The 22743-nt window shown below is 40.3% G+C and overlaps 1 protein-coding gene across 4 annotated transcripts in view; it reads right to left on the reverse strand.

Moving 5' to 3' along the window:
* The window catches only part of runx2b (RUNX family transcription factor 2b), a 92565-nt gene that overhangs the window by 45218 nt on the left and 24604 nt on the right, over nt 1-22743 (reverse strand). For 3 of the 4 annotated variants that reach the window (XM_055232045.1, XM_055232046.1, XM_033990654.2), the window contains exons 3-4: nt 10430-10689; nt 8640-8796 (exon numbers count right to left, since the gene is read on the reverse strand). In XM_055232045.1, coding sequence (XP_055088020.1) covers nt 8640-8796; nt 10430-10689 — 417 coding nt within the window. Of the gene's footprint in view, nt 1-8639; nt 8797-10429; nt 10690-11579; nt 11710-22743 lie in introns of those variants that run through there. The other variant, XM_055232047.1, reaches the window with a different exon arrangement.

Below are 22743 nucleotides of genomic sequence, written 5' to 3' on the forward strand. Positions count from 1 at the left end.
CTATTTAGCCATAATCTGGTGTGGGACATGTTTGTTTTTCATGACCTTAACACCACTGTACATTGTCCCTTCAAATAAACCTAAGCGACACAAAAAATTGCGCAGTTGCCGTAGAAACGAACAACCGAAAAAACAAAACATCGCGTATAAACAGTACGCTGCAAACCACAAGTAGAAATCCAGACTATCCGAGGTTGATACGATTAGCCTACGATTACAAACTACCAGCGAACTAATAATTGGACGACTTCTTACTCTTGAAAAATGGTATTCGAAGTACCCGTACTTTTACATAACTCACTAACAACTTTTGGCAAGCATCTCGGTCTGTGGTGACATCAAACACCCTGCAATGACATACCATCCCGCGCAGACAATAACCCGCATTCATGCTTTAACCATGCCCATGTCACAAGTGCGGTTGTGATCACATAATAGCCAATACAAACTGGGGCCAATTCAAAATCGTCTTCATGTAGATTAACGACAGACAACATTGGCCTGCCTTTAGCTTGTTTGGCAGCGGCTAAATAGAAAGATTGAAGCGAAGGAGCCAGTATCTTGTTATCCAGGCTTTCTCCCCGTCTAACCCAGCGTGAGTGGGCGAGAGGCATTTTAATAGTCACTTCCTCTCTAGATAATCCCAAGCAGTTGCTGCCTTGGGCCTGGCTGTGCGTGTTCCTATGCGCACACATGGGGAATGCTGCTACGAAGGGACAAAACGCACACAAACACACACACACGGGCACACACGAGCATCACGTAACTATGGAGACAGACAGGAAACAGGAAGTAGACGGAGCACTGAGCGAGTCGTATTTGCATATTTTGTAGATATTATCATTACCTGTTCTTGAAAATGATCCGATTTGGCACGTTTTTGTTTAGCTAAACCCCAAAAAGTGCTCCGTTTGAACGTATATACACGTCAAAGTTGAACTATTTTGGAAATTTCATAGCCTACTAGCAAAAAAAAACATTATTTTCGCCGCAAAAAGTTAGCCATTTTACCCCTAAAGTCGATTGCGTAAGCAGCTCTTGAGCATTTTATTGTCAGATCATCAGGAAGTGAGCTTATAAACTCATCACTGTGAATAATTAGGATGCTTTTAGCGAGGAATAACTTTGGACCGCTGCAAACCATTTAAAATTAACTAGTTCTGTGTGTAACGTTTTAAAGACATCAGCTACAGCGCCTTTAATAGTTTGAGTACGTTTTTACAGACTTTTAGCGAGAACTGTTTATCTTCAACAGGTAAATTTGTTCCAAAAAAATAAAAAAGTTTGTCTGCAATGATGCAAACAAAGACGATAAAAGTGGTTTATAATTAGACGCAGACAGTCGAATTTTGACCCTAAGAGCTGGTTTTACAATGTATCAGCTTGGATGCAAGACAAATTTTACTTTATTAAGTGAAATAATTGGGTACAGCCAATTTAATACCGAAACGTGTGGAGAAAAGTACGTATTTTTTTGCTAATATTGCCCACCCGTAGTGTCTGAGCGTGTCTGAAGGGCTTCCTCTGCCGCCTCTGGCCCATTGTAAACATCCTCGTTCAAAGGTGTGATAAGACGACTTGATAAGATAACAGCGCACAGACGCAACAGGTGTCCCGCATACCTGACCCCAGCGATATCAGGGTATTGGAAAGGAAATACATAATATACACGACCCTTACTTACTGTTGAGTGTCTATGGAGTCACTAGTGTCAGAAAATTAAACTTCAAACTGTATTTCGATGCTGAGGAAAGGTTTAGTTCGGTTCAGGTGGGTTAACAGATACTAATCGATACTAAAACTAGCATCAAAATGAGAAACGATACTAAGACAGAAGACGCATAGACTAATATTCGAGCACGGACCACTATGGACCCTGCTGGACGACTGAGGAATTACACAGATATAAGGCCACATGGGAAAATTTGAAAAAGTACTACCATTAATGTTGAAAAATCACATTCTACTGGCTAAATCAGGGGCGTCAAACTCAACCCAAAGTGGCCCAAAATTAAAAACAGAGACAAATTCACAGGCCAAATATATTGAAAATGTCCTCAACTGAAAATATACTAGTATTAAAGTATTTACTGAAAAACCGTTTAACCTTTTCATATAAAAACAAACTTTATTTTTGCGCAAACACAAAATCTTTAACATCTCAACCTTGATATTACAACAGAGAGCAATTAAATTTAAAATAAAAGGTACAAAAAGGCACATTAGTAGTATTATGTCTCTGTGTACTATTTAATTTGCCCGCGGTGACGAGTAGCTTGTTCGCTAATGAGTCAACAGAAAAGGACGGGCGCTTGCCGGTCTCGACTACACGCCAGCGTACTAGCAAAGCATTCTGGGATTTGTAGTACTATATATTGGCAGGACAGCTTTAATGCGCATTTGGTATGATCTCACGGGCCAAATATAATTACGCCGTGGGCCTGTTTTTGCCCCTGGGCCTGAGTTTGGATTTTTTTTTTTTTTTCATTGTGGTATCAGAATCAGTATCGAGCATCGAGTCTGTACCTTAGCATCAAAATCAACACTGCAAACACTAATTTCAGCATCAATCTAAAACTATTTGAGTTTTTACAGCGCTGTCTTGTATAACTACAAATTTCGGTCTTCCCCAAATCCATTAAACAATTAGATTTCGTTTCTGTCATTCCTAATCTAATAACTCACGGTGTTTTTTTTTGACCAAAGCTTTGAGGAGTCTTGTGCATAAATGAGGCTGACACTGGTGATCACATGACAGTCCTCAAAATGTCTCCAGATTAGCATCTTTCTCAGTGACAAACTCCATCTCCCGGGAGCCATATTTCTAAACAGCGAGAAATGTGACCCTCCTTTCATGCTTGGTGTGTAATCATTTAGCCGGCTTTCTTTTGTGTTTCTGTCTTTTCATTTCGTGTAATTTATTTCTGTAAATTACCAACAAATTGTGTATGTTGACGATTCACAGTTTGCTTTGTTCCTTTGTTTGATGTTTCACTACGACTGCAGACTAAACACGCAGGATTTTTCAAACTTTTTCAAATGATATCCACGAGTAAACACACTTCTGCATCCAAATTGAAACGCGATATTGTTATAAAGTGTATGTTTTCCAGTAGAGGGGCTGTCACATGCTTGTCATACATGAGAAAATGTTATTGTTCAGCTTGGAATGTTCCACACTACCTCTTTATCATGTTTTTTTTATTTTTTTACACGAGATTAGAGTCAAACTTTGTCAAATATGAACTTAAAAGACACAAAACCGGGACTAAATGAGCCAAATCTTGGACTCGATAAGGAAAATGTCTTAGTTTTTATTGCCAAAATATGTCACCAGCTTGTCTCCATGGAGATAGCTTCGTTTTACGCCATTCCGTGGAACATTCCAGCGTAAACAACAGCGTCTCCATGGAGAAAAGGAAGTTTCAAACCCTCCGCCTAACAATGGTAAATGGTCGCGTTTTTATATAGCGCTTTTCCACCTTCAAGGCGCTCAAACTCGGCCAGCTTGTCTCCATGGAGATAGCTTAGTTTTACGCCATTCCGTGGAACATTCCAGGCTAAACAACAGCATCTTCACGGAGAAAAGGAAGCTCCAGAGGCTCCACCTAAAAATGGTAAATGGTCATGTTTTTACGTAGCGTTTTTCCAGATTCAGGAGTCTCACTAATTCACGCAGACACGAGGGTGAAGTGGGTTAAGTGTCTTGCTCAAGGACACAACGAATCAGAAGGTCGGTGGTTCGAATCCCGCTCACGACGTAAATATCATTGGTTGAGCGGGATTTGAAGGACACAACGAATCCGAAGGTTAGTGGTTCGAATCCCACTCAGTGCAGGATTTGAACCACCTACCTTCTGATTCATTGTGTCCTTGGGCAAGACACTTAACCCACTTCGCCCCAGTGTCTGCGTGAAATGGTGAGTGCCTTAAATTAGCTAAAAACGCAATATAAAAACGTGACCATTTACCATTTTTAGGCGGAGGTTCTGTAACTTCCTTTTCTCCATGAAGATGCTGTCGTTTAGCCTGGAATGTTCCACGAAATGGCGTAAAACTAAGCAATCTCCATGGAGACAAGCTGGCTGAGTTTGAGCGCCTTGAAGGTGGAAAAGCGCAACCATTTACCATCGTTAAGGCGGACGGTTTGAAACTCCTTCCTTTTCGGGTTCCTGAGCAGGATTCGAACCACCAGCCTTCGTTTCACTGGACAAACACGCTACAAAATGAGCTACTGTCTCTTTAAATTTCTTCATCGCTTCAACAGACGCTGGATAATTTATGGGTTTTAGGATGTGTAAAGAGACAAATACAGTTGCACTTCAGTTGCACAACGCAGCTAATCTAGACTTAATGAATAAGACCTCGTTCATATTGCATTACATCTAAAAAAAAAAGGCTATAAATCTTCCTCAATCTGTTCTGGGTCTTTCCTTCACGTGGCCATGACTTTCAGCGATCAAAAATCCTCTTAAGTCGTCTCGTTTGTGCCGGTGGAGTATTCATTTCAGACACCTCATCTCCACTGGCTCCTATGTCATTTCCTGTGACTAGATTCTGTGTCACTGCTAAAAAAAAAAAAGAAAAAAAAAAGGACGCACACAACGGTTTCCACGACGACATAACATCACTGCTCACTTTCTGTTCCTTCACTGCAAAAAATAAAGATAGATTTCTTGAAATTGCAGGCTGTGGATATCTATTTCGAGGTTTTCCAGGCTTAAACTAACTGACAAAACCTCTTACATTTGCATGACTGCGATTTTAATATGCGTTTTTCTTTCTTGAAGCGATATTGTCCACCATTGGAGTTGGATTTTTGGAAGTAAAATTGAGAATAATGTTTGTTTTGAGTTAAAAAATAGCTAATCTCAGTAGTAAACTTGTAGTATCCAACTTTGTAAAGGGTAAAATGGTAAAAGGTCACATTTTTATATAGTGCTTTTCCACCTTCAAATCGCTTTACGTCAAGGGACCATTCACATAGACACTGGGGGAGAAATGGGTAGAGTGTCTTGCCCAAGGACACGACAACAACACTCATCTGTGGGAGCTGGAATCGCACCCCCATCCTACGATCTCACTACTTATGTTTATGTCGAAAGCGGAATTTAAACCGGCAACCTTCAGATCAGTGAACAAACGCTCAACCAACTGATCTACTGTCATAAATGTAGTTTTTAATAAGTACTGTTTGTATCGTTTTTATAGTTTTAGTATTTAGTATAGTAATAGTATAGTTTTGGTATAGTTTTGGTATATTAGTAGAGTTTTAGTCTAATATTAGTCGAGTTTTAGTACATTAGTATAGTATTATAATAGTTTTAGTATAATTTTGGTATAGTTTTAGTATGATAGTATAGTATTAGTAAAGTTTTAGTATATTTATATAGTTTTTGTCTTGTATTGGTATAGTTTTAGTGTAGCATTTATTATAGTATTAGTATAGTTTCAGGATAGTTTTAGTATAGTTTTTAGTATAATAGAGTACAGTATTAGTATAGTTTTGGTGTATTAGTAGTTTTAGTATAGTATTAGTGTAGTTTTGGTATAGTATTAGTAGAGATTTAGTATAATATTAATAGAGTTTTGGTATATTAGTATAGTTTTACCATAGTATTAGTATAGTTTTAGTATATAAATATAGTTTTAGTATAGTATTAGTATAGTTTTAGTATATTAATATAGTTTTAGTCTAGTATTAGTGTAGTTTTGATATAGTATTAGTAGAGTTTTAGTATAATATTAATAGAGTTTTGGTATATTAGTATAGTTTTACCATAGTATTAATATAGTTTTAGTATATTAGTATAATTTTACCATAGTATTAGTATAGTTTTAGTCTAGTATTAGTATAGTTTTAGTATATTAGTATAGTTTTAGTATAGTATTAGTATAATTTTAGTATAGTTTTAGTATATTAGTATAGTATTAGTATAGTATTAGTATAGTTTTGATCTAGTTTTAGTCCATAAATGTATTTTTCTCCTTATGGATGATATTATTATATTGTAAATGCAGCATGTTGTTACAAACGAGTCCCGTGTGCTCCGTCTGCATCTCGTTGTGAAATATTTTCAAGATCACAAGTCCGGACGAAACACTTTGACATGTCGCTAATCCATATCCGTCCATGTGAGTACTGAAGGGTTTGTGACAGCCACGAGGAAGTTAAAGGTCTAATGTGTAACTTTTATGGATCAAAGTGGATCAGACCTGGACGACTGAAGGATTACACAGACTCTTTTTTGTTTCAGGGCTCGTTTTCTGCTTTAAATACCTACTTATCGCCTTTCACGGTTTGAAAATCAGGTACCCACCCAAGTATTAACCATATTTAAACAATGAGTCAAACCAGATACGTCAGAGGTGGATCATCTTTTTTCTTTTTTTTTCTCTTTTCTGGGAGTACACTAAAGCACCCGGGCGTTCTTACCATCACTTTGTCATAAAACTCAAACCGTTTTCTGAATCAAGTCCTCACATATTTTCCCCATGGCTGATTCGTATGCGTGAGGAGGTGCTAAAAAAGAGGTGCCAATTCACACGTCGTAAACAATATGATTTAGTAACAGACAGCCAATGATGCAAATAGTCAGTTGAGCATTGCCAAAAATTCTGGGAATGCCATTGGACCCAATAGAAGGCAGTTTGTGTCTCACACCCTGACAGCCCGAGGATAGAGCGCAGTAGAACGCAAACGCTACAACAAAGACGGCTTAATATGAGCTGGGTTGGCTCAGGTGAACAAGGGACATGAGAGGTCTTCTGTTTTTCGGATGTGTATTTCCGAAAAACAACTAATAAACGAGGAGAATACGTAGAAAGTTTTACAGTGGGCCGCGGTGTGATGAGGTAATATCTGAGAAAAAAATGTATTTATGTTCACTGACAGGACAAAAGCGACATTGTACAGCAGTGTTTGCGTTAATAAGTCAATTAAAGCAATTAAATCTCATTGTAAGATGCCAACGGACATGTCACGTTTCTGTAAATCAACCGCGGTAATCAAGAAATTAAATCGTTAAATTAAAAGTCATGATACGGGAATTTTTTTGGTCTTGTTTACTGTAACTAATCCAGGATAAATGACAAATAAGAATGTAGTTTTACACCAGAACTGAGACATTGAGCCAATAGAAAACTGGCTCAGCTCCACGCAGATCTGACTCGTAAGTTGGCCTAGCGGTGACTGACGTTAAGTTCAATGCCGTACAGAGGAATGTAGACGTGGCGCGTGACGTAACATCTAAGTGGAGACGAGCACGTGGCCAGAAAAGTTACATGATGCCGCTTTATACGTAAACCGGTGACGTCCGAGTTAGGGAAATTTGCGAGGAAAAAATGAGAAAAATTGCGAATATTTCTGTAAAAATAAAATGTAAGACGGTTTATCTTGAGCAAATGGTCTTATTTTCTTGGGATTTTTTTTATTTTTTATGTAATATTCTACGTATAATGAACGCTTTGTTAAATCGTTTGCTGAAGACGCACGTTTGGAATAAGATAAACTAAACTTAAAAGCTTAGATGAGTCATTATTTTTTGTGCTGACCACTTGCACGTCTGGCCCTTTCACAGCGACCACTCTTAATCCCCGCGTCTGGGCTCTGTTTGAAGATGCGAGGGCCCGTTTTGAAAGCAGTAGGCGCTGGGTGATTCAGGCTGCGGTGGTGGTGGTGGTGGTGGAGGGGGCGGTGGAGGGAGGGGGTGGAGGGGCTGGAGTGGGCAGATCATTTTGCGGTTGCCACGTAGAGCGAATGAGACCACTAATCCACACCACTGCACCTAATAGCTACTGCCGCCGTTACCGCTGCCTCGTGCACGGGTGTCGCGCCGGCGCACTTCATCCGCGGGCGTCGGGGGGACCTAGGGCCGTTGCCATAGCAATTAACAATTCAAAGCGAAATATTGCCGCTTTTGAATGGGGAAAGTGCTGAAAATGTCGCACGAAACGGGAAGTTAAAACCCACGAAAAGGGCCCATGGGTGTTAGGGCTGGTTTAGGTTTAAAAATGTGAAAAAACAATACGATTTTCACGATAATTTCATTTTCGAAACAAAAAAAACAACCAAAAAATAAGAAAAATCGATATTCAGTCTCTAAATTACTCCTATGTTACGTGACCAGCTTTAAAGTTTCATTTTGTAGCTTTTCAGACGGTGCGGCGGCCACCTGCACGTCTCCACAAACCTATTCGTTTCCCTGGAAAGTTCCACCGTAGAGCATTAAACTTAACTATCTCCGTGGATACTAGCACGTCAGACTGAGTTATGTCAAGTCAGCTCTGTGGAGAGGCGACCCCGCTCTTTGTAATTTGCATGTAATGGTTTTTTTAAGGTTTTTATAGCAGTGAAAAAAAACAACAACTTGTGATCGAATAAACGCAATTGAGATACATTTAATGCTCTACTGTGGAGCATTTAAAGCTAAGGAATGACATCGCTATGGAGACGAGCAGGTGGCACGCCCCCCAACGGGAAAGCTAAACATCGCACCTTTACAAAACTCTGAATAAAACACGAGCGTAATATAGTTTTTCTGGCGAGTTTATCCGACGCTTTTATCGCTGAAACGTCGACTTTTCTCCGTCTGGCGTTACCGTGGTAATGAAACGTGACAGGTCTAGCGGAGCCTCACCTCTGCCGCTGCGGCCCACGAATCGCAGGTCGTTGAAGCGGGCCACCTGGTTCTTCATGACACCGGACGCGTTCCGCAGCTCCGCAGAGTAGTTCTCGTCATTCCCCGCCATCACTGTGACGACCGTGCCATCGGGTATGTCGCCCAGAGCCACCACCTGCACGTACACATTAGTTTTATATTGTTATTATTTAAAAATACACATAATTACGGTTTATTATTGTTATTTCTCATTAAAGATGTAGATTTATTGTAATATTATCGCACTAAATTTACAATAAAAACCAAAAAGCTGCACGTGCGTCGCTGAATTTCCGACGAAAAGCACGACACAACGCTTCATAACTCTGTAACTGAAAAGAGGGAGGGTAAAATTAACACAGTTCATATGCAAATTAATTATTGTGGTCGGACACGTGAAGCTGGATAAAGCTACAGCGAAAAAAATCATTTGAATATTTAAAAAAAAACACAAAAACAACTGCACAACTGCACAACTGCGATACTGACTCCTTTCCCCCCACACGAAACGGTTTAAGTATCTGCAAACAACAAATACAAACACATCTCTGTTACTATAATGCAGCGCTTGTATTACACGTTGGCACGCTTTTCCAAAACTGTTGATAAATGGATTTAATTTAAGGCTCGTTTCTGATGAGTTTGATCCAAATCTGAAAACACTGTCTATGAAACAAAAGCGCTGAGGCCTCCTGTTATCATTTAGATTCCTGGATGCAGATAAAAGGACACGAGTAGGCGCTACAAAGCCTCTATAATTACTCAGCTCTAGTAATAATACCAGTAAAATCCCACTTATATTTTAAAAACGTGTCACATTTGATTCACGGCCAGGATTGCAGCTACAAATTTTCACTCTGGTTTTTGTCTTTGATGCAGATTTGAAATAATATGTGTCACGGCGTTATGAAAAAAGGCCTTTTACAGCTAAGCATCATGGGAGTAGAAAATTGCTGCGGTTAAAATATTGCGCCTTTGATACAAGAGAACTTTATTAAAATGTTTTATCTGTAACGAGTGCAGGGCCTGAAACCTGTACTTAAATGAAAATCAAGCCTGTTTAAAAAAAAAAAGAGTCATTGTTTGATACGTTTGGTTGTAAAATATAATAACAGTTGTAAAAATCATGTGGTGAGCTAAAATGATAAGTACGATTTGTAATTAAACACACACTGTATTAATAAAAAATACAGTAATGTAATTGTTTAGAGAAGGGCTTTCTTTTTTTCTTTCTTTTTTTTTTTTTTAAATACCACCCAAAATATTTTTACAGCTGTGACTCATTAACATCACGTGTTTTTTTTTTTTAAATAATAAATAAATAATAAAAAAATAAAACATCCAATCAGAATATTGTTTTTTTATTATAAAATTAATTCTATTTTTTTTATTTCAAGTTGCAATAATGTGGAACAGTGTTTTCTGAAGATGTGAGACAGGCCTCTACTGTGAAAATGTGTAAATCCAGAGTGAAAATGGTTCGGTTTAGCTGTGTATATGACGAAATGTTTTTATTCTGCAGTTTTCTCTTCTTTTAATATTAATTTTATGATGATTATTTATGTTTTGATTTGCTGTACGGTGAGTTTAAAGTCTTTCTTATTCTGTAAAGCACTTTGAATTACTTTGTGCATGAACTGTGCCAAACAAAAACACTTTTCTTGGCTTTAATAGAAGTCAGGAGCACTTCAGCTTAAAGTGTTAAAAGTAGAACATGTACAGCTTCGTTTATACCACAAAAGATCAGAAATCAAACCCGTTCTTCTCACCTTGAAGGCGACAGGCAGAGTCTTGTTGCAGCGCCAGTGGGACGGCAGCACGGAGCACAGAAAGTTGGGGCTGTCCGTGCGCACGAGCTCTGCGGGGTGGTCCGCGATGATCTCGGCCATGCTCCGGTTCTCGTGCGGGCGCAGTCTGGGAACCGCCGCGTCAGGCTGCCCGGCTCCCGGCGAGCTCACATCGTTCATCTTCCCTGGGAGCGGCTGGAGGCTGTTGGACGGCGGGCTGAACCTCCGGCTGGCGCTGGGATCTACGGGAATGCGCATCACAACAGCGGGGGTTACCGAACGACAAGGCACTGCGGGCTCTATCCAGCTGCGCTCTGCCTGCGCCTCTCACACTCTGTGCGCACACTGGAGCTGAGTGCGTGGCGACGTGTGCCAGTGGAAAAAGAGCAGAGCGATCACACACACACACTCACACACACACACTCTCTCCCGGCGCTTGTGAGGGCTTTCAAATCTCCGACAAGAAAAATAACCAGCGAAGAAGTTTAAATGGCAAAGTTTAAAGTCCGTGCGGCTTTACGCGTATTCAAATCAAGATATAAATAACATCAAATACAAGTCCGTGAGCGCAAAGGGATATACAATTACAAAAAGAGCCGCGATGCAATGGAACAGTGCAGCCAGACGCTCAGAAACTTTTGTGCGTCTTCCTTCAATGCGGAGTCAAAGCGCTGCTCCAGGTGCGTCATTGAAGTCTTTGTGCCAAACTGAAAAGCTTTCTGAGAGCCCGCAGGGTACGTACACACAAAAAAGTGTTCAAAGGACTTGGACAATACACTTAACAGGGCTATTTATAACCTCGACGCGTGAAAAGTGAACATATTTCCCCGGGAATAAGCGACGAGAAAGGTTTGAGGGGTTAAAAAGTTAAACTGGGTGAAAAAAAGAAGAAAAAAGTGGCCGGTGGAGATGAAGGAGGCGGAAAACCGAATCCAGTTTTTGTAGCGGTTTGTGTTTGGAGGCCGGGGTTTCCCGTGCGCAGACTTTTGTGGTTTATATAGCTCGAGCGCGCAGCAATTATTGGGCTGATGCGACTCCAACACGTGGTGTGTGGAGCCAGATCCGCTCCCTCCGCCATAATCTATCACGCCTCGTCCCGTGGAGTCTGAACACGCTCGCGCTCTGTACGTACCCGCATGTTCCCCTGGACCATCCGCGCGCTCCTAACGCCTCTAACGCTCATGTCCCGCCGTCACAGCAGCAGCAGCAGCAGACACATGGCTCTGTCCCGTGTAGTGTTACTGTCCACGGAGCCGCGAGAGCCACAGAGGAGCAGGGGCGCGTGCGTCACCGGAGCGCGCTGAGTCAGACAGAGTAGAGTTTCACCCGAGCGCAGGGGAGAGCTGTTGTGCAGGTGTACAGGTATTCTGTTCAACACACGGGCCGATTTATGGCCTTAGGGACATGTGGAGGCCTCTGGTCTTGTCACTGGACACAGACATTTGTCTTTTCGGCCGCAGACACTTGGCAAATAAATGGTGGCGCGCGGAGTCGCATAATTAAACCTGTGGTGTATTTTCTCTCGCTGAGGAGGCTGTAAATAACTCAATGGGTTAATCAGGAAAGTATTGCCTCAAAAACCACACGTGAAGGCTTCAGGTGTCGAATCAAACGGATAAATACATGAAAAGACAGTTAAGTCACTAAAACAAAACATTATCTTTGTGGAAAAAAGTTCAAGTTAAAGTGAGGCGTTGTGCCAAATTATACAAACAAGTACTGGAGTTTAAACACTAGGTGGCACTAACACGGGATTATAAAAATATTACAGGATTCATGCCTCTGCTGTTGATCAAACCTTCAACTTTACATTAACTGAAACATTATCCAAAAAACAGACACGGTTCTTGAGTAAACTGTCATTTCTCCAGGATGACGTTTAAAATTCAGTGTTTTATGATCCACACGAGTGATTTACAGTTACTATTATTATGACTGAACAACAATGGCAAACCAGAGACGCACAGTTGGATTATTTTCTTATTTAAACACCGACATGCCAGTATTTCTGCTTTTATGCTTTATAATGGATCACTCATAATAAAAATGCAATGTTTTCAAATCATCAGGACGTAACATTTTCCAGCACATAAAACTGTATTGTCTGACGCATAAAAGGCCAAATCAAACACGAAAGGCCAAAGTTACTGTTCATGTCATAATATACAGTTTATTTACTAATTTTATCCCGAACATAAGAGGTTTACGTACGTTTGGAATAAGCTCAATATTAATCAAGTCTAAAAAAAAGTGTTTTTTCAAAGTGTTGAAAGGAAATTTCTGTTTTCACCTACCCCCTATCCCCGCCCACTGTTCTGTACTTGCTTGCAATTGGTTAAAAAAAATAAAAAATAAATAAATAAAGGTTTAAAAATGTCAGATAACCATTTTTAAAGCTCCAGTGTCCCAGTATTTTTATCCATCAATGCAACAAAACAATTCCCGTTAGAATTTAAAGCGGACGTATTCTGCAAAATCAACTTTTATTTTCGGTTTTAATCATGTTATAAACAATTTTCCCTATTTATTAACTCACTCAAAGTTGTATTTCGATCACACGTTTGAGTAATCCTGCATTTGAGGTTCGAGTGCACGGAAAATTTTAGCTTTCACCTACCCCCCATCCCCGCCCACTGTTCTGTACTTACTTGCGATTGGTTAAAAATATAAAAAATTAATAAATGAATAAATGAAGGGTTAAAAATGTAAGGTAACCATTTTCAAAGCTCCATTATCCTGCCATATTTATCCAACCTGTCCTGTAGAACTTAAAGCGGACAAATTCTGCAAAATCAACTTTTATTTTAAGTTTTAATCGTGTTATAAACAATTTTCCCTGTTCATTAACTCACTCAAAGTTGTATTTTTACTACATATTTGACTAATCCTGCATTTGAGGCTTGAGCGCGCGGAAAATTTCTGTTCTCACCTACCCCCTATCCCCGCCCACTGTCCTATACTTACTTGTGATTGGTTAAAAAACATAAATAAGCAAATAAATGAAGTGATAAACATGTCAGGTGACCATTTTCAACAGTATAAATACGTGTCAGCTCTGCAGTTTTGACCCATTTTTATTATATTAATCTTTTAGTTTACGATAAGCGAAACACAACATGACAATCTACACGTTATTCTTTAATATTAAATACTAAAAAAAGCCAACTACATCCTCTTTAAACCTAAATAACACTGTACGCAACATAACAAACCAGAGTTTCAGGGCTATTTTAAAACTGAAAACAACATTTGGTCCGATAACACATTTGAAACAAGCTCAAAATTAAACAAAGTATTAAAATAAAAAGTGTTTTCAAAGTGTTAATAGTTTGCAGTGAAGCCCCCTCACGAGTGTCAACTGTAGAGGGCATCATCTCCCCTCTGTCTGCCCCACTCCGAGCCCAAATCCCAGCCAAAACTGCAGCCCAGGGCCCCGCGTACCCATCCAGACTTAAGTGCCACATCACACGACAACAACATGTGCTCCTACCCCTTTTCCCCCGTTGCTACCAAACAAGATTTAATTGCGCTGCGTATGTGTGACAAAGCCTTTGATACAGCTAAAATAAAATCGTTCCACAGCTGTCAGGTTACTCGGGCGCCTTACGAGCAAAAGATTGAAGTTTTTTACAATTAGATAACAAGCTTTAAATAGATGGTTTCAAAGCGTGTATGCGATGTACAGTGCAGTATAATGTCTGAAAAGCACGGACACGCATCTGGCACCTCGTCGTGTAGACTGGAAGAAAAAAAACACACAAAAAAAAATGAAAAAGTGATAGAGTTACACTTCCCCTAAACGTGCCCCAAACGCCAGAAAAATATGGGCCGCGTTGTCCAAGTATTCGCAAAAAGATCAGCTAACAATTCACGGGTGGGTAAATGCGAATAGTAGTAATTAAATCTATAATAGTGATAAACATGGCCTTGCAGGAACCGTGAAGCGGCTTATTCCGTGGATTTGGGTTACGTTTTCGGACGAATTCACCCACTGAGTAATGCAGAAAACATGCTCCGAGCTACGACGCTGCGAGTAAAAATGAAATAACAACTCCAACAAGGTCAATTTAGTCCCATCATTCTAATTACTGTTACGATTTATCCTGGTATTTGAATAAGGTAATAGAATGTTTCGCTAATAGATGTTTTCAGATTGTAAAAATAGAGACTGGAGTCAGTGTTTTTGTAACTGTATAAAGTGACCCCAGTTGTAATTTAATTGTATTGAAATAAGGAATAACTAAAGGAAAATACACAAACGTGATTGTCTAAAATGGAGCTGGACAGTGACAGTCTGCGCAGCTACGTGCTAACGAGCTAACGGATACCCATAACGTGGTCATTTTAACTCGGTGGTTTGTCAAGTTTCAGAAACAGATTTTAAATACGATTATCGGTCTTGTGGTCATTAGTTAATGCGTATCTGATTATCCCCAAGGAAGACTGAACTTTTAACGTTAATTTATGAGAAAAATGAGTGCAACATGAATGCAATTTGCCTGTCCTGTAGAATTTAAAGTGGATATTATGCAAAATCAACTTTTAATCATGTTATAAATGTTTATTCCCTATTCATTAACTTACTCAAAGTTGTATTTCGATTACATGTTTGAGTAATTTGGCATTTGAGGCTTGCGTACGCGGAAAATGTCTGTTTTCACCCACCCCCTATCCCCGCCCACTGTTCTGTACTCACTTCTGATTGGTTAAAAATATAAAAAAAAAAATAAATGAAGGGTTAAAAATGTCAGGCGACCATTTTCAAAGCTCCATTCTCCCGTGATGTTTATCCAACCATGCAATAAGACAATTTGTCCCGTAGAATTTAAAGCAAACGCGTTAGACAAAATCTACTTTTATTTTAGGTTTTAAACGTGTTATAAACATTTTTCCCAATTCAATAACTTACTCAAAGTTGTATTTCATTTACATGTTTGACTAATCCTTCATTTGAGACTTGAGTGCGCAGAAAATGTCTGTTTTCATGTACCCCCTATCCCCGCCCACTGTTCTGTACTCACTTGTGATTGGTTAAAAAAATAAATGACGAGTTAAAAATGTCATGTGACCATTTTCAAAGCTCTATTGTCCCGCTTTATTTATCCAACCATGTATCAAGACAATTTGCTGGACACGTAGAACTTAAAGCGAACATATTATGCAAAATCAACTTTAATTTTAGGTTTTAATCGTGTTATAAACTATTTTTTCTACTAATTAACTTCCTCAAAGTTGTATTTTGGTTACACGTTTGACTAATCCTGCATTTGAGGCTTGACTGCGCGGACAATATCTGTTTTCACCTACCCCCTATCCCCGCCCACTGTTCTGTACTTACTTACGATTGGTTAAAAATATAAAAAATAAATAAATAAAGGTTTAAACATGTCAGGTGAACATTTTCAACAGTGTAAACGCCTCTCAGCTCCGCAGTTTTAAACAGAAAGTCCACAGACCCATTTCTATTCTATTAATCTTTCCGTTTACAATGAACCAAACACAAAATGACAATCTCCACATGTTATTGTTTAATATTAAATACTACAAAAGCCTACTACGTCCTCTTTAAACCTATATAATACCGTTCTGTCATCTGAAACCCACGATATGCAAAGGGAATTTCTAAACTAATCAGGCTATAATTTTTAGTAGCGCCCGGAAGAGCCCTTGATTCCTCTGGTAGTAGTCGTGACTTAGACCTCGACAAGCCCCAAGCATCAAAGACTCGCGTCCCATCTGACTCCAGTTTTGGCTTCTCACATCCAGCATCTGCCTCACAGCTCCCCTCTGCCCGAGCTGCCTGTCACACGGAGACTGGGCGGCCTGGGCGTAGAAACCGCCGTTTGAAGTTTATAATGTTTACAATGAATTATAAAGTGTAAAAAACATAGCATGGCATTCATTAACACGCCAGTCTATGTATAGTTAATCAATACCTCAACGTTTCGCATGCTTATGTAACGTTTCGGGTTCGGGTTCCTGAAGTTCCTGAAGTTCCTGAAGTTCCTGAAGTTCCTGGGCGCCGAAATCATTATTCAGGTTGTATTATTTCGCACGGAGCTGCCGATCTTGACTGCAAATATGTTTTACGGATTAAAAAGCCGTTTTGAAGCTTCCCTTGCTGCACGTAAACACTGAAAATTTGACACGAAACAACCGACTTTACGTATTATTTTAGCGTCAAAACATGTCCTAAATTTTCCGTCGAAGAGAACGGGATTCCCACGTAACCGGAAGCATTAATTAACACGCCAGTCTACGTATAGTTAATCAATATCTCCATGTTTCACGCGCTTACGTAATGTTTCGTCTTTGGGTTTCTGAAGTTCCCGTTGGCGTGGGAATCGTTATTCGGGTTGTGTTATTTCGCACGGAGCTGCTGATCTTGACTGTAAATACATTTCACCGATTAAAAAGCCGTTTTGACGCTTTTCAGAGACACGTAAACACTGAACAAATGACACAAAACAACCAACTTTATATAATGTTTTAGCGTCAAAACTTGTCCAAAACACTCCGTCGAAAAGAACAGGATTCCTACGCAACCGGAAGTGTCACCGCCAAAGAAAGAAAGCGCGGTTTAGTTGCCAATAGTCCAATTTTAATACATTATAGAGGCGGGGAAGAGGGACGAGAAGCACTGTCTATCACACATTTATTAAACGTTTTTTGTATTAAACTCATTTCCAAAACGTTGACCAAACATATAAATTCTCCCTTACCTCGCCAAGAAAATGGCATTTCCAATTTCCAGATTTTCATGACTGTATGAACCCTGTTACAGCCCATCACCCGGAGCATTAGCAGACTTAATATTATGGCGTAATGAATCTAGCATACAGCGTCTCATTGAACGGCGAGGCCTGGTGCACAGCTGTCTACGCTCTGGTATCATTCAGCTGCTGTGTTCCTCTGGCTCCGAGTCGCTGCACAGTAGGACAAGTCACAACCACTATGAAAGCACTCTATACCACAACCAGCAAGATGTGCCTTTTGTGATTTATGGTAATATAGAATTTCGCCGTTTTCGCCTTTTTCTGCCGCTCAATTTCAATTATTTGTTTTCAATAAAAATCAAAGTCAGCCGAGGCGCGTTTGACTGTGTTTTCCTGGCAAGATATCGCACACGATAAGCCATGATACCTCTTGGAATGACAAAAGGTAGTGAATGTTCCCTGCCACATAGACACAGTTACCAAAACAGCAACTTTTGATATTTCTACCTTTGCTTTTGTGCCAATTTCCAAGCATCTTTTTCATGCTTTGATAAATCCGTAGTGACACATGCAGACAGAGGCCACCGTATCAGAGCTTTTCGGTCTAAACGGTATTGACAGAACACTTACGAATGGCAAAGATTGTGTGCTTGCGACCTTAAAATGTATTCATAACTATTTCAGAGCCTTTTTCTCGATTATTAGATGTCACACAGACCTGATTTAGGTCCGCCTACTTTTACCGTAAATGTAAATGCCGCTTTCTTTGTGGTGGCACTTCTATTTAAGCGGGAATGTTGCTCATTTTAATGGAGAATTCGGGAAAGTTCTGCAGCTAAACATGATATAAAGTCAGTTAATTTGTGTAAAATATTCAGCGTTCATGTGACGAACAAATCTAAACTGCATCGATTCTCTAAGACGCTTTAAAACGGTTTTGTAGTCGCTATAAAACTTATTTGCTGTTGATTCTTAGCCCCACACGAAGTAATACAACTCGAATGACGATGGCGGCGACCACAACAACTTCCTGAAAAAGGTGAATAGTTCTTTAGATAAAAATCGTGAATGAAAGTTTGAAAAGTAGAGGTCGTTATGATCTACCTTTAACATGTTGCGATGTAGGGCCTCATGTTATCACCTCATCACGGTTGGTGTTCCTTGCAAAGGTCAGAGGTCGCAGACACTTCAGGGGGAGGAACACCCGGTTTTGTCATTTACGTATATTTTACAAATCTCTCCATATCCCTCTTCCTTCTTTTACCGCGGGTACACTCTCATCACTCAACAGGAAAAGTACACTTAGAACTCAGGATTAAGGCTCCATTTCACATTTTTCAAGACACTTAATTATAGCTTTCTAGAGGAGGCTTGTGACGATGCCCAGGCTTTGCAGCTCTAACGGGATATTTCCATGTTTGGCAGGCCACCAGAGAACTTCGCTTGCCAGCTAACCAATCAGCAACCAAGCCAAAGATGTGGTTCACTCGCCAATCACCAAACCAACCAACAAGATGTGCCGCCACAGAACTAGCCTACAGGTACAAGCGCGGCTGGTCGCGGGCCAACCAGCCGTGTCAATTAGAACAGAGACTGGCCTAGAGCAGAAGTGGTGGCTACGCAGAGGAGGAGGATGATGATGATGGGCAGAAACCTTACTCCTCGTGACCTCATCAGCCCAATCTGTGCGACTCACATCCACACGCTGATCCCAGATCACAGCAAAGCCCTTAATGACTGTTTGTCACTGCGCCCGTGACATCACAGTGAACCGTTAGGACAAGGACGGCACGTTTTGCGGTGTGTACGCACGTCTCTCTGGGCAACCACTTTTCATGGAGCGTGATTCATGTTTTGTGTTGAAATGGAGACGGCAGGACTTGTGGCGCCTATACAATTTAATGAATTTATTCATCAGTTGGATGTAGAAAACAGTTTGTATGATATTTCACTGTGCAGTGGAAAAGGCAGAATGGAAAGAGATGGAGCCGAGCGCGCGGAGGGGGCGGCTGCTCCCTGCTTGTGGCAGGAGGCTGAGGGGGAAAGGGGGGCACAAAGACAATTTCCTCTCTGCTCTTATTGCTCTGACTGTCTGCCGCCTACCGCCTTCATGGAGGTCCCTAATTGAGATCACTTGTACTTAAAAATAGGAACAAAAAAAAGGAACTTCTGTGGGAGATGGTGAAGGAGAAAATAAAGCAGTAATATGTGACGAGGGCTGCTATTAAAGAGCCCAATGATAGATCAGAGCTGAGGGCGCAGGGCGAGAGGCTCAGCCCGACTGCCAGAGAAACTTCACATGTGGACGTGTCACACACCACCTGCTGTCACAGCTCTGTGTGAACACAGCTCTGTGTGAACACAGCTCTGTGTGAACACAGCTCTGTGTGAACACAGCTCTGTACTGTGTGTGCGTCTGTGTGTTTGAGTGTGTGTATACACATGTGTGAGTACACATGTGAATGGCTGTATGTGGCCCCGGCTGTGACGGGGTACAGTGACAGTGCCCGGGGCTGGAGCCAAAAACACGCCAAGCAAGGGGGATTTCAGTTTTTCCAGTTTTCTGCGACTGTGAGGTATATGGAGTTTGTAACTGCAACAAAATATCTACATTTATTTGGCCCATGTTCTCTATGCAGCCATTGTGTCATTAGCTATGCTATTATTAGTCTTTCACTTTAACTCAGCTGTTCCACCCATCAAACCTGCACCAACAGCCCTTTCCCAGACTGTGTCCCTGAGGCGCTGCTTTCCCTTCAAACATCTATCACTCAATCACCTCTGATCGAGCTATTAATCAACCCTACGGCCGGTCCGCAGAGAGCTGTTGGAGCTCTGGGCTGGAGCTAACGCAGCGTATCGAGGAGTGGTACCGCACCACGGCTGGGAACAGGAACCCTGTAAAGAGCGTTTTTCTTGGACCGGGACCCTCTGTAGGTGCTAAAGACAATACAGACACTCGGGCTAGGCCAACATTCCACTTTACACTTTTCCCTTCCTCTGTGTATTTCACTGCTCAACTTCCCCTCTGCAAACTAGCCAGCTAGTATCAAAATATTTATAGTACATCTGCAAGACACGCTGTTCTCATGTATCCAGGGTCGTTTAGTCGTGTGTTCATTATGCAAGGTAAAACTAATACCAGATTTATAGAGCTTGATTTCCCCGTGTTCGGGCTGTCCGTGGAGTAGATCGAGGATGATTAATGCGAGGAAAGGCGGCACAGGCCAGATAGATGGAGTGAGTACTGAGAATAAGGCCCAGGCGAGCGCACACAGGGGGGCTATCGGCTATCGCTCAACCATTTCCACCTCTGCTTTTTCTGAATGGAGGTAGACGGACAGGAGCTGGAGACTTGCGTGTTCGAGTCGGGACACGGTGGAAGAATGTCCTTGTGCATTGGGCCAAATCAGTGTACGAAGCAATACAATAACAACGAGATGGAAAGACAGGAAAAAGACTCTAGTGATGCTCAATTGCACGCAGACATAAACATATAACTGTAGACGCTGTAAACCCAGAGCGGGAGATTTACTATATACATTTTTGTCTTGGAACATTTGAATGGATTAAATATACTATCTGTTTGACTTGGCTGTGTGCGCGGAATGGGTACTGTCCAGAGCTGCCCAATAAACCGTGAACAGGCAAGAGTCTAAACATATTTCGAGACCGTGGGATATGGGAAAATCAATACCCAGATACTAATTGATACTAAAACTAGCGTCACGAATAGGATGCACAAGTAGTGGTACGGTCCGTGTGGTGTCTCGTCCAGGTATGATCCATAAAAAAAAAGAAAAATTCAAATCTGTCAACTCGATAAAACGTTTTTGGTCACTCGAAAAACTTTCTGTCCAGTTCTTTTACTAAGTGATACTGAAAAATATGACTGAATTTAACCTTTTCTGAGTAACTTGAGACTGGGCTTGAGTTATACCAGAACTAGAATAAGACCACATGGTAATGAAACAACTTTTTTATATGGAAAATTGCATTAAAACGTCGAAAACCTGTTTTTCGTTGTAGTATTGCAGTTAGTATCAAGTATGGAGCTTGTTCCTTAGTACTGAAAAGTTCATGATTTTAGCACCGTAACAACAAAACACAACCAGAAACAACATCAAAATATATTCATTCTTATTGCTTAAATGCTAAAACTAGTATCAGTTCTTGATACTCACTTGATAAATATGTTTTGTTCGACTTTTGGATCATAACTACACTCATTTGACAAAGATAACACGCACTCGATACTGGAAAAATCCATAAATATGAGGACAAATGGATGTTTTAAACGGTCTGTATCAAAGCTAATTCATAAATACTATTGTTATCGTCATAATTCTTATTTAAAAAGAGTGTGTTTTTATTATAATCGTGTTTTTATAAAGTGTGTTTTTATTATAGAGTGAAATCAGTTTGTAGTGAAGCGTTCTGATCGAATCTTCACAAACAACATCAGCAAACTAGGAACTTGCGTTGGTCGTATGGTGCAAAATAAAAACGATTCAACATAAAAATATAAAACTATGATAAAATAAAAATAAGAAAATAAGAGCAGGCATTAAAACTATGTAAATAAACAGACTTTCAATGAATATAATCCAAAATATACACTACATTGTTATAATAATATCATATTTGACAAAAATGGGTACAGCTTTTCCAAGAACCTTGAACAAAAAGATGAAAAAAAGTCATTCGGCGTCTGCCAGACAAGTCAGTCAATATAAAACAGAGGCCAATCTGATAAACAGAACACTATAGACAGGCACCAGTCCTGACGCAGATCAAGCATTCATGTCCGACAGACTCAATGACTTTTGCGTCTTTTCCCGATTGCTAGCTGATCGTCGTCCAGCTAGCTCTCATTCACGGCGAAGACAGGCCAAACGCTCTGAGACTGAACCCTGAATCCTGGAGCCATACGAGTTCAGATCTTTTTGGATGTCAGCAAGACCAAAAACTGTGCAAGATTTTAATCCAGCGACATGGCAAAAGGCTCGAGTTTGCCCCGCTGAAAGTAAAAAAGTCAAGTTTGTCGGTATAAATGAAGTTAAGAGTGCCATGGCTGATGAGGATCACTCAAATAGGTCTGTGGTAAAAATCTTCAAGTCTGTAATTACACTCTGCCTATTAGGCTACTGGGCAGGAGTGACTCACTACAAGGTGGGGGTGAAACCAGGAGAAGGGAAAGGATGGGGTTTACTTTTAATAGCTAGTTGCGATGTCCTTAAACAAAATCAATCCCATGAGGCCATCGTTTCGAGAAGACCTCAGTGGAAGAAAACATTTAGTATATTGTAAGGCTGGACGACTTTGAAAAAATGTCTAATTGCGATTTTTCAGACATGCATTGTGATTTGATGTGTTTTAATAATGGCTAAAGCTAATATTTTAAATGGAAGAATTGACAAAAAGACTGAAAAATGACTGAACTGACAAAGAAACAAAAATGATCACATTTGTACAGATATTTTGCAGCTTATGGAGGGAATTATGGTACTTCAAAGATGCAGTTTTTGCAATTTTTCAGACAAACATTGCTATTTGATGTGTTTTAATAATGAGATTTTG

Source organism: Periophthalmus magnuspinnatus, chromosome 24 (genome assembly GCF_009829125.3).
Source record: "Periophthalmus magnuspinnatus isolate fPerMag1 chromosome 24, fPerMag1.2.pri, whole genome shotgun sequence".
Lineage (NCBI taxonomy): Eukaryota > Metazoa > Chordata > Actinopteri > Gobiiformes > Gobiidae > Periophthalmus > Periophthalmus magnuspinnatus.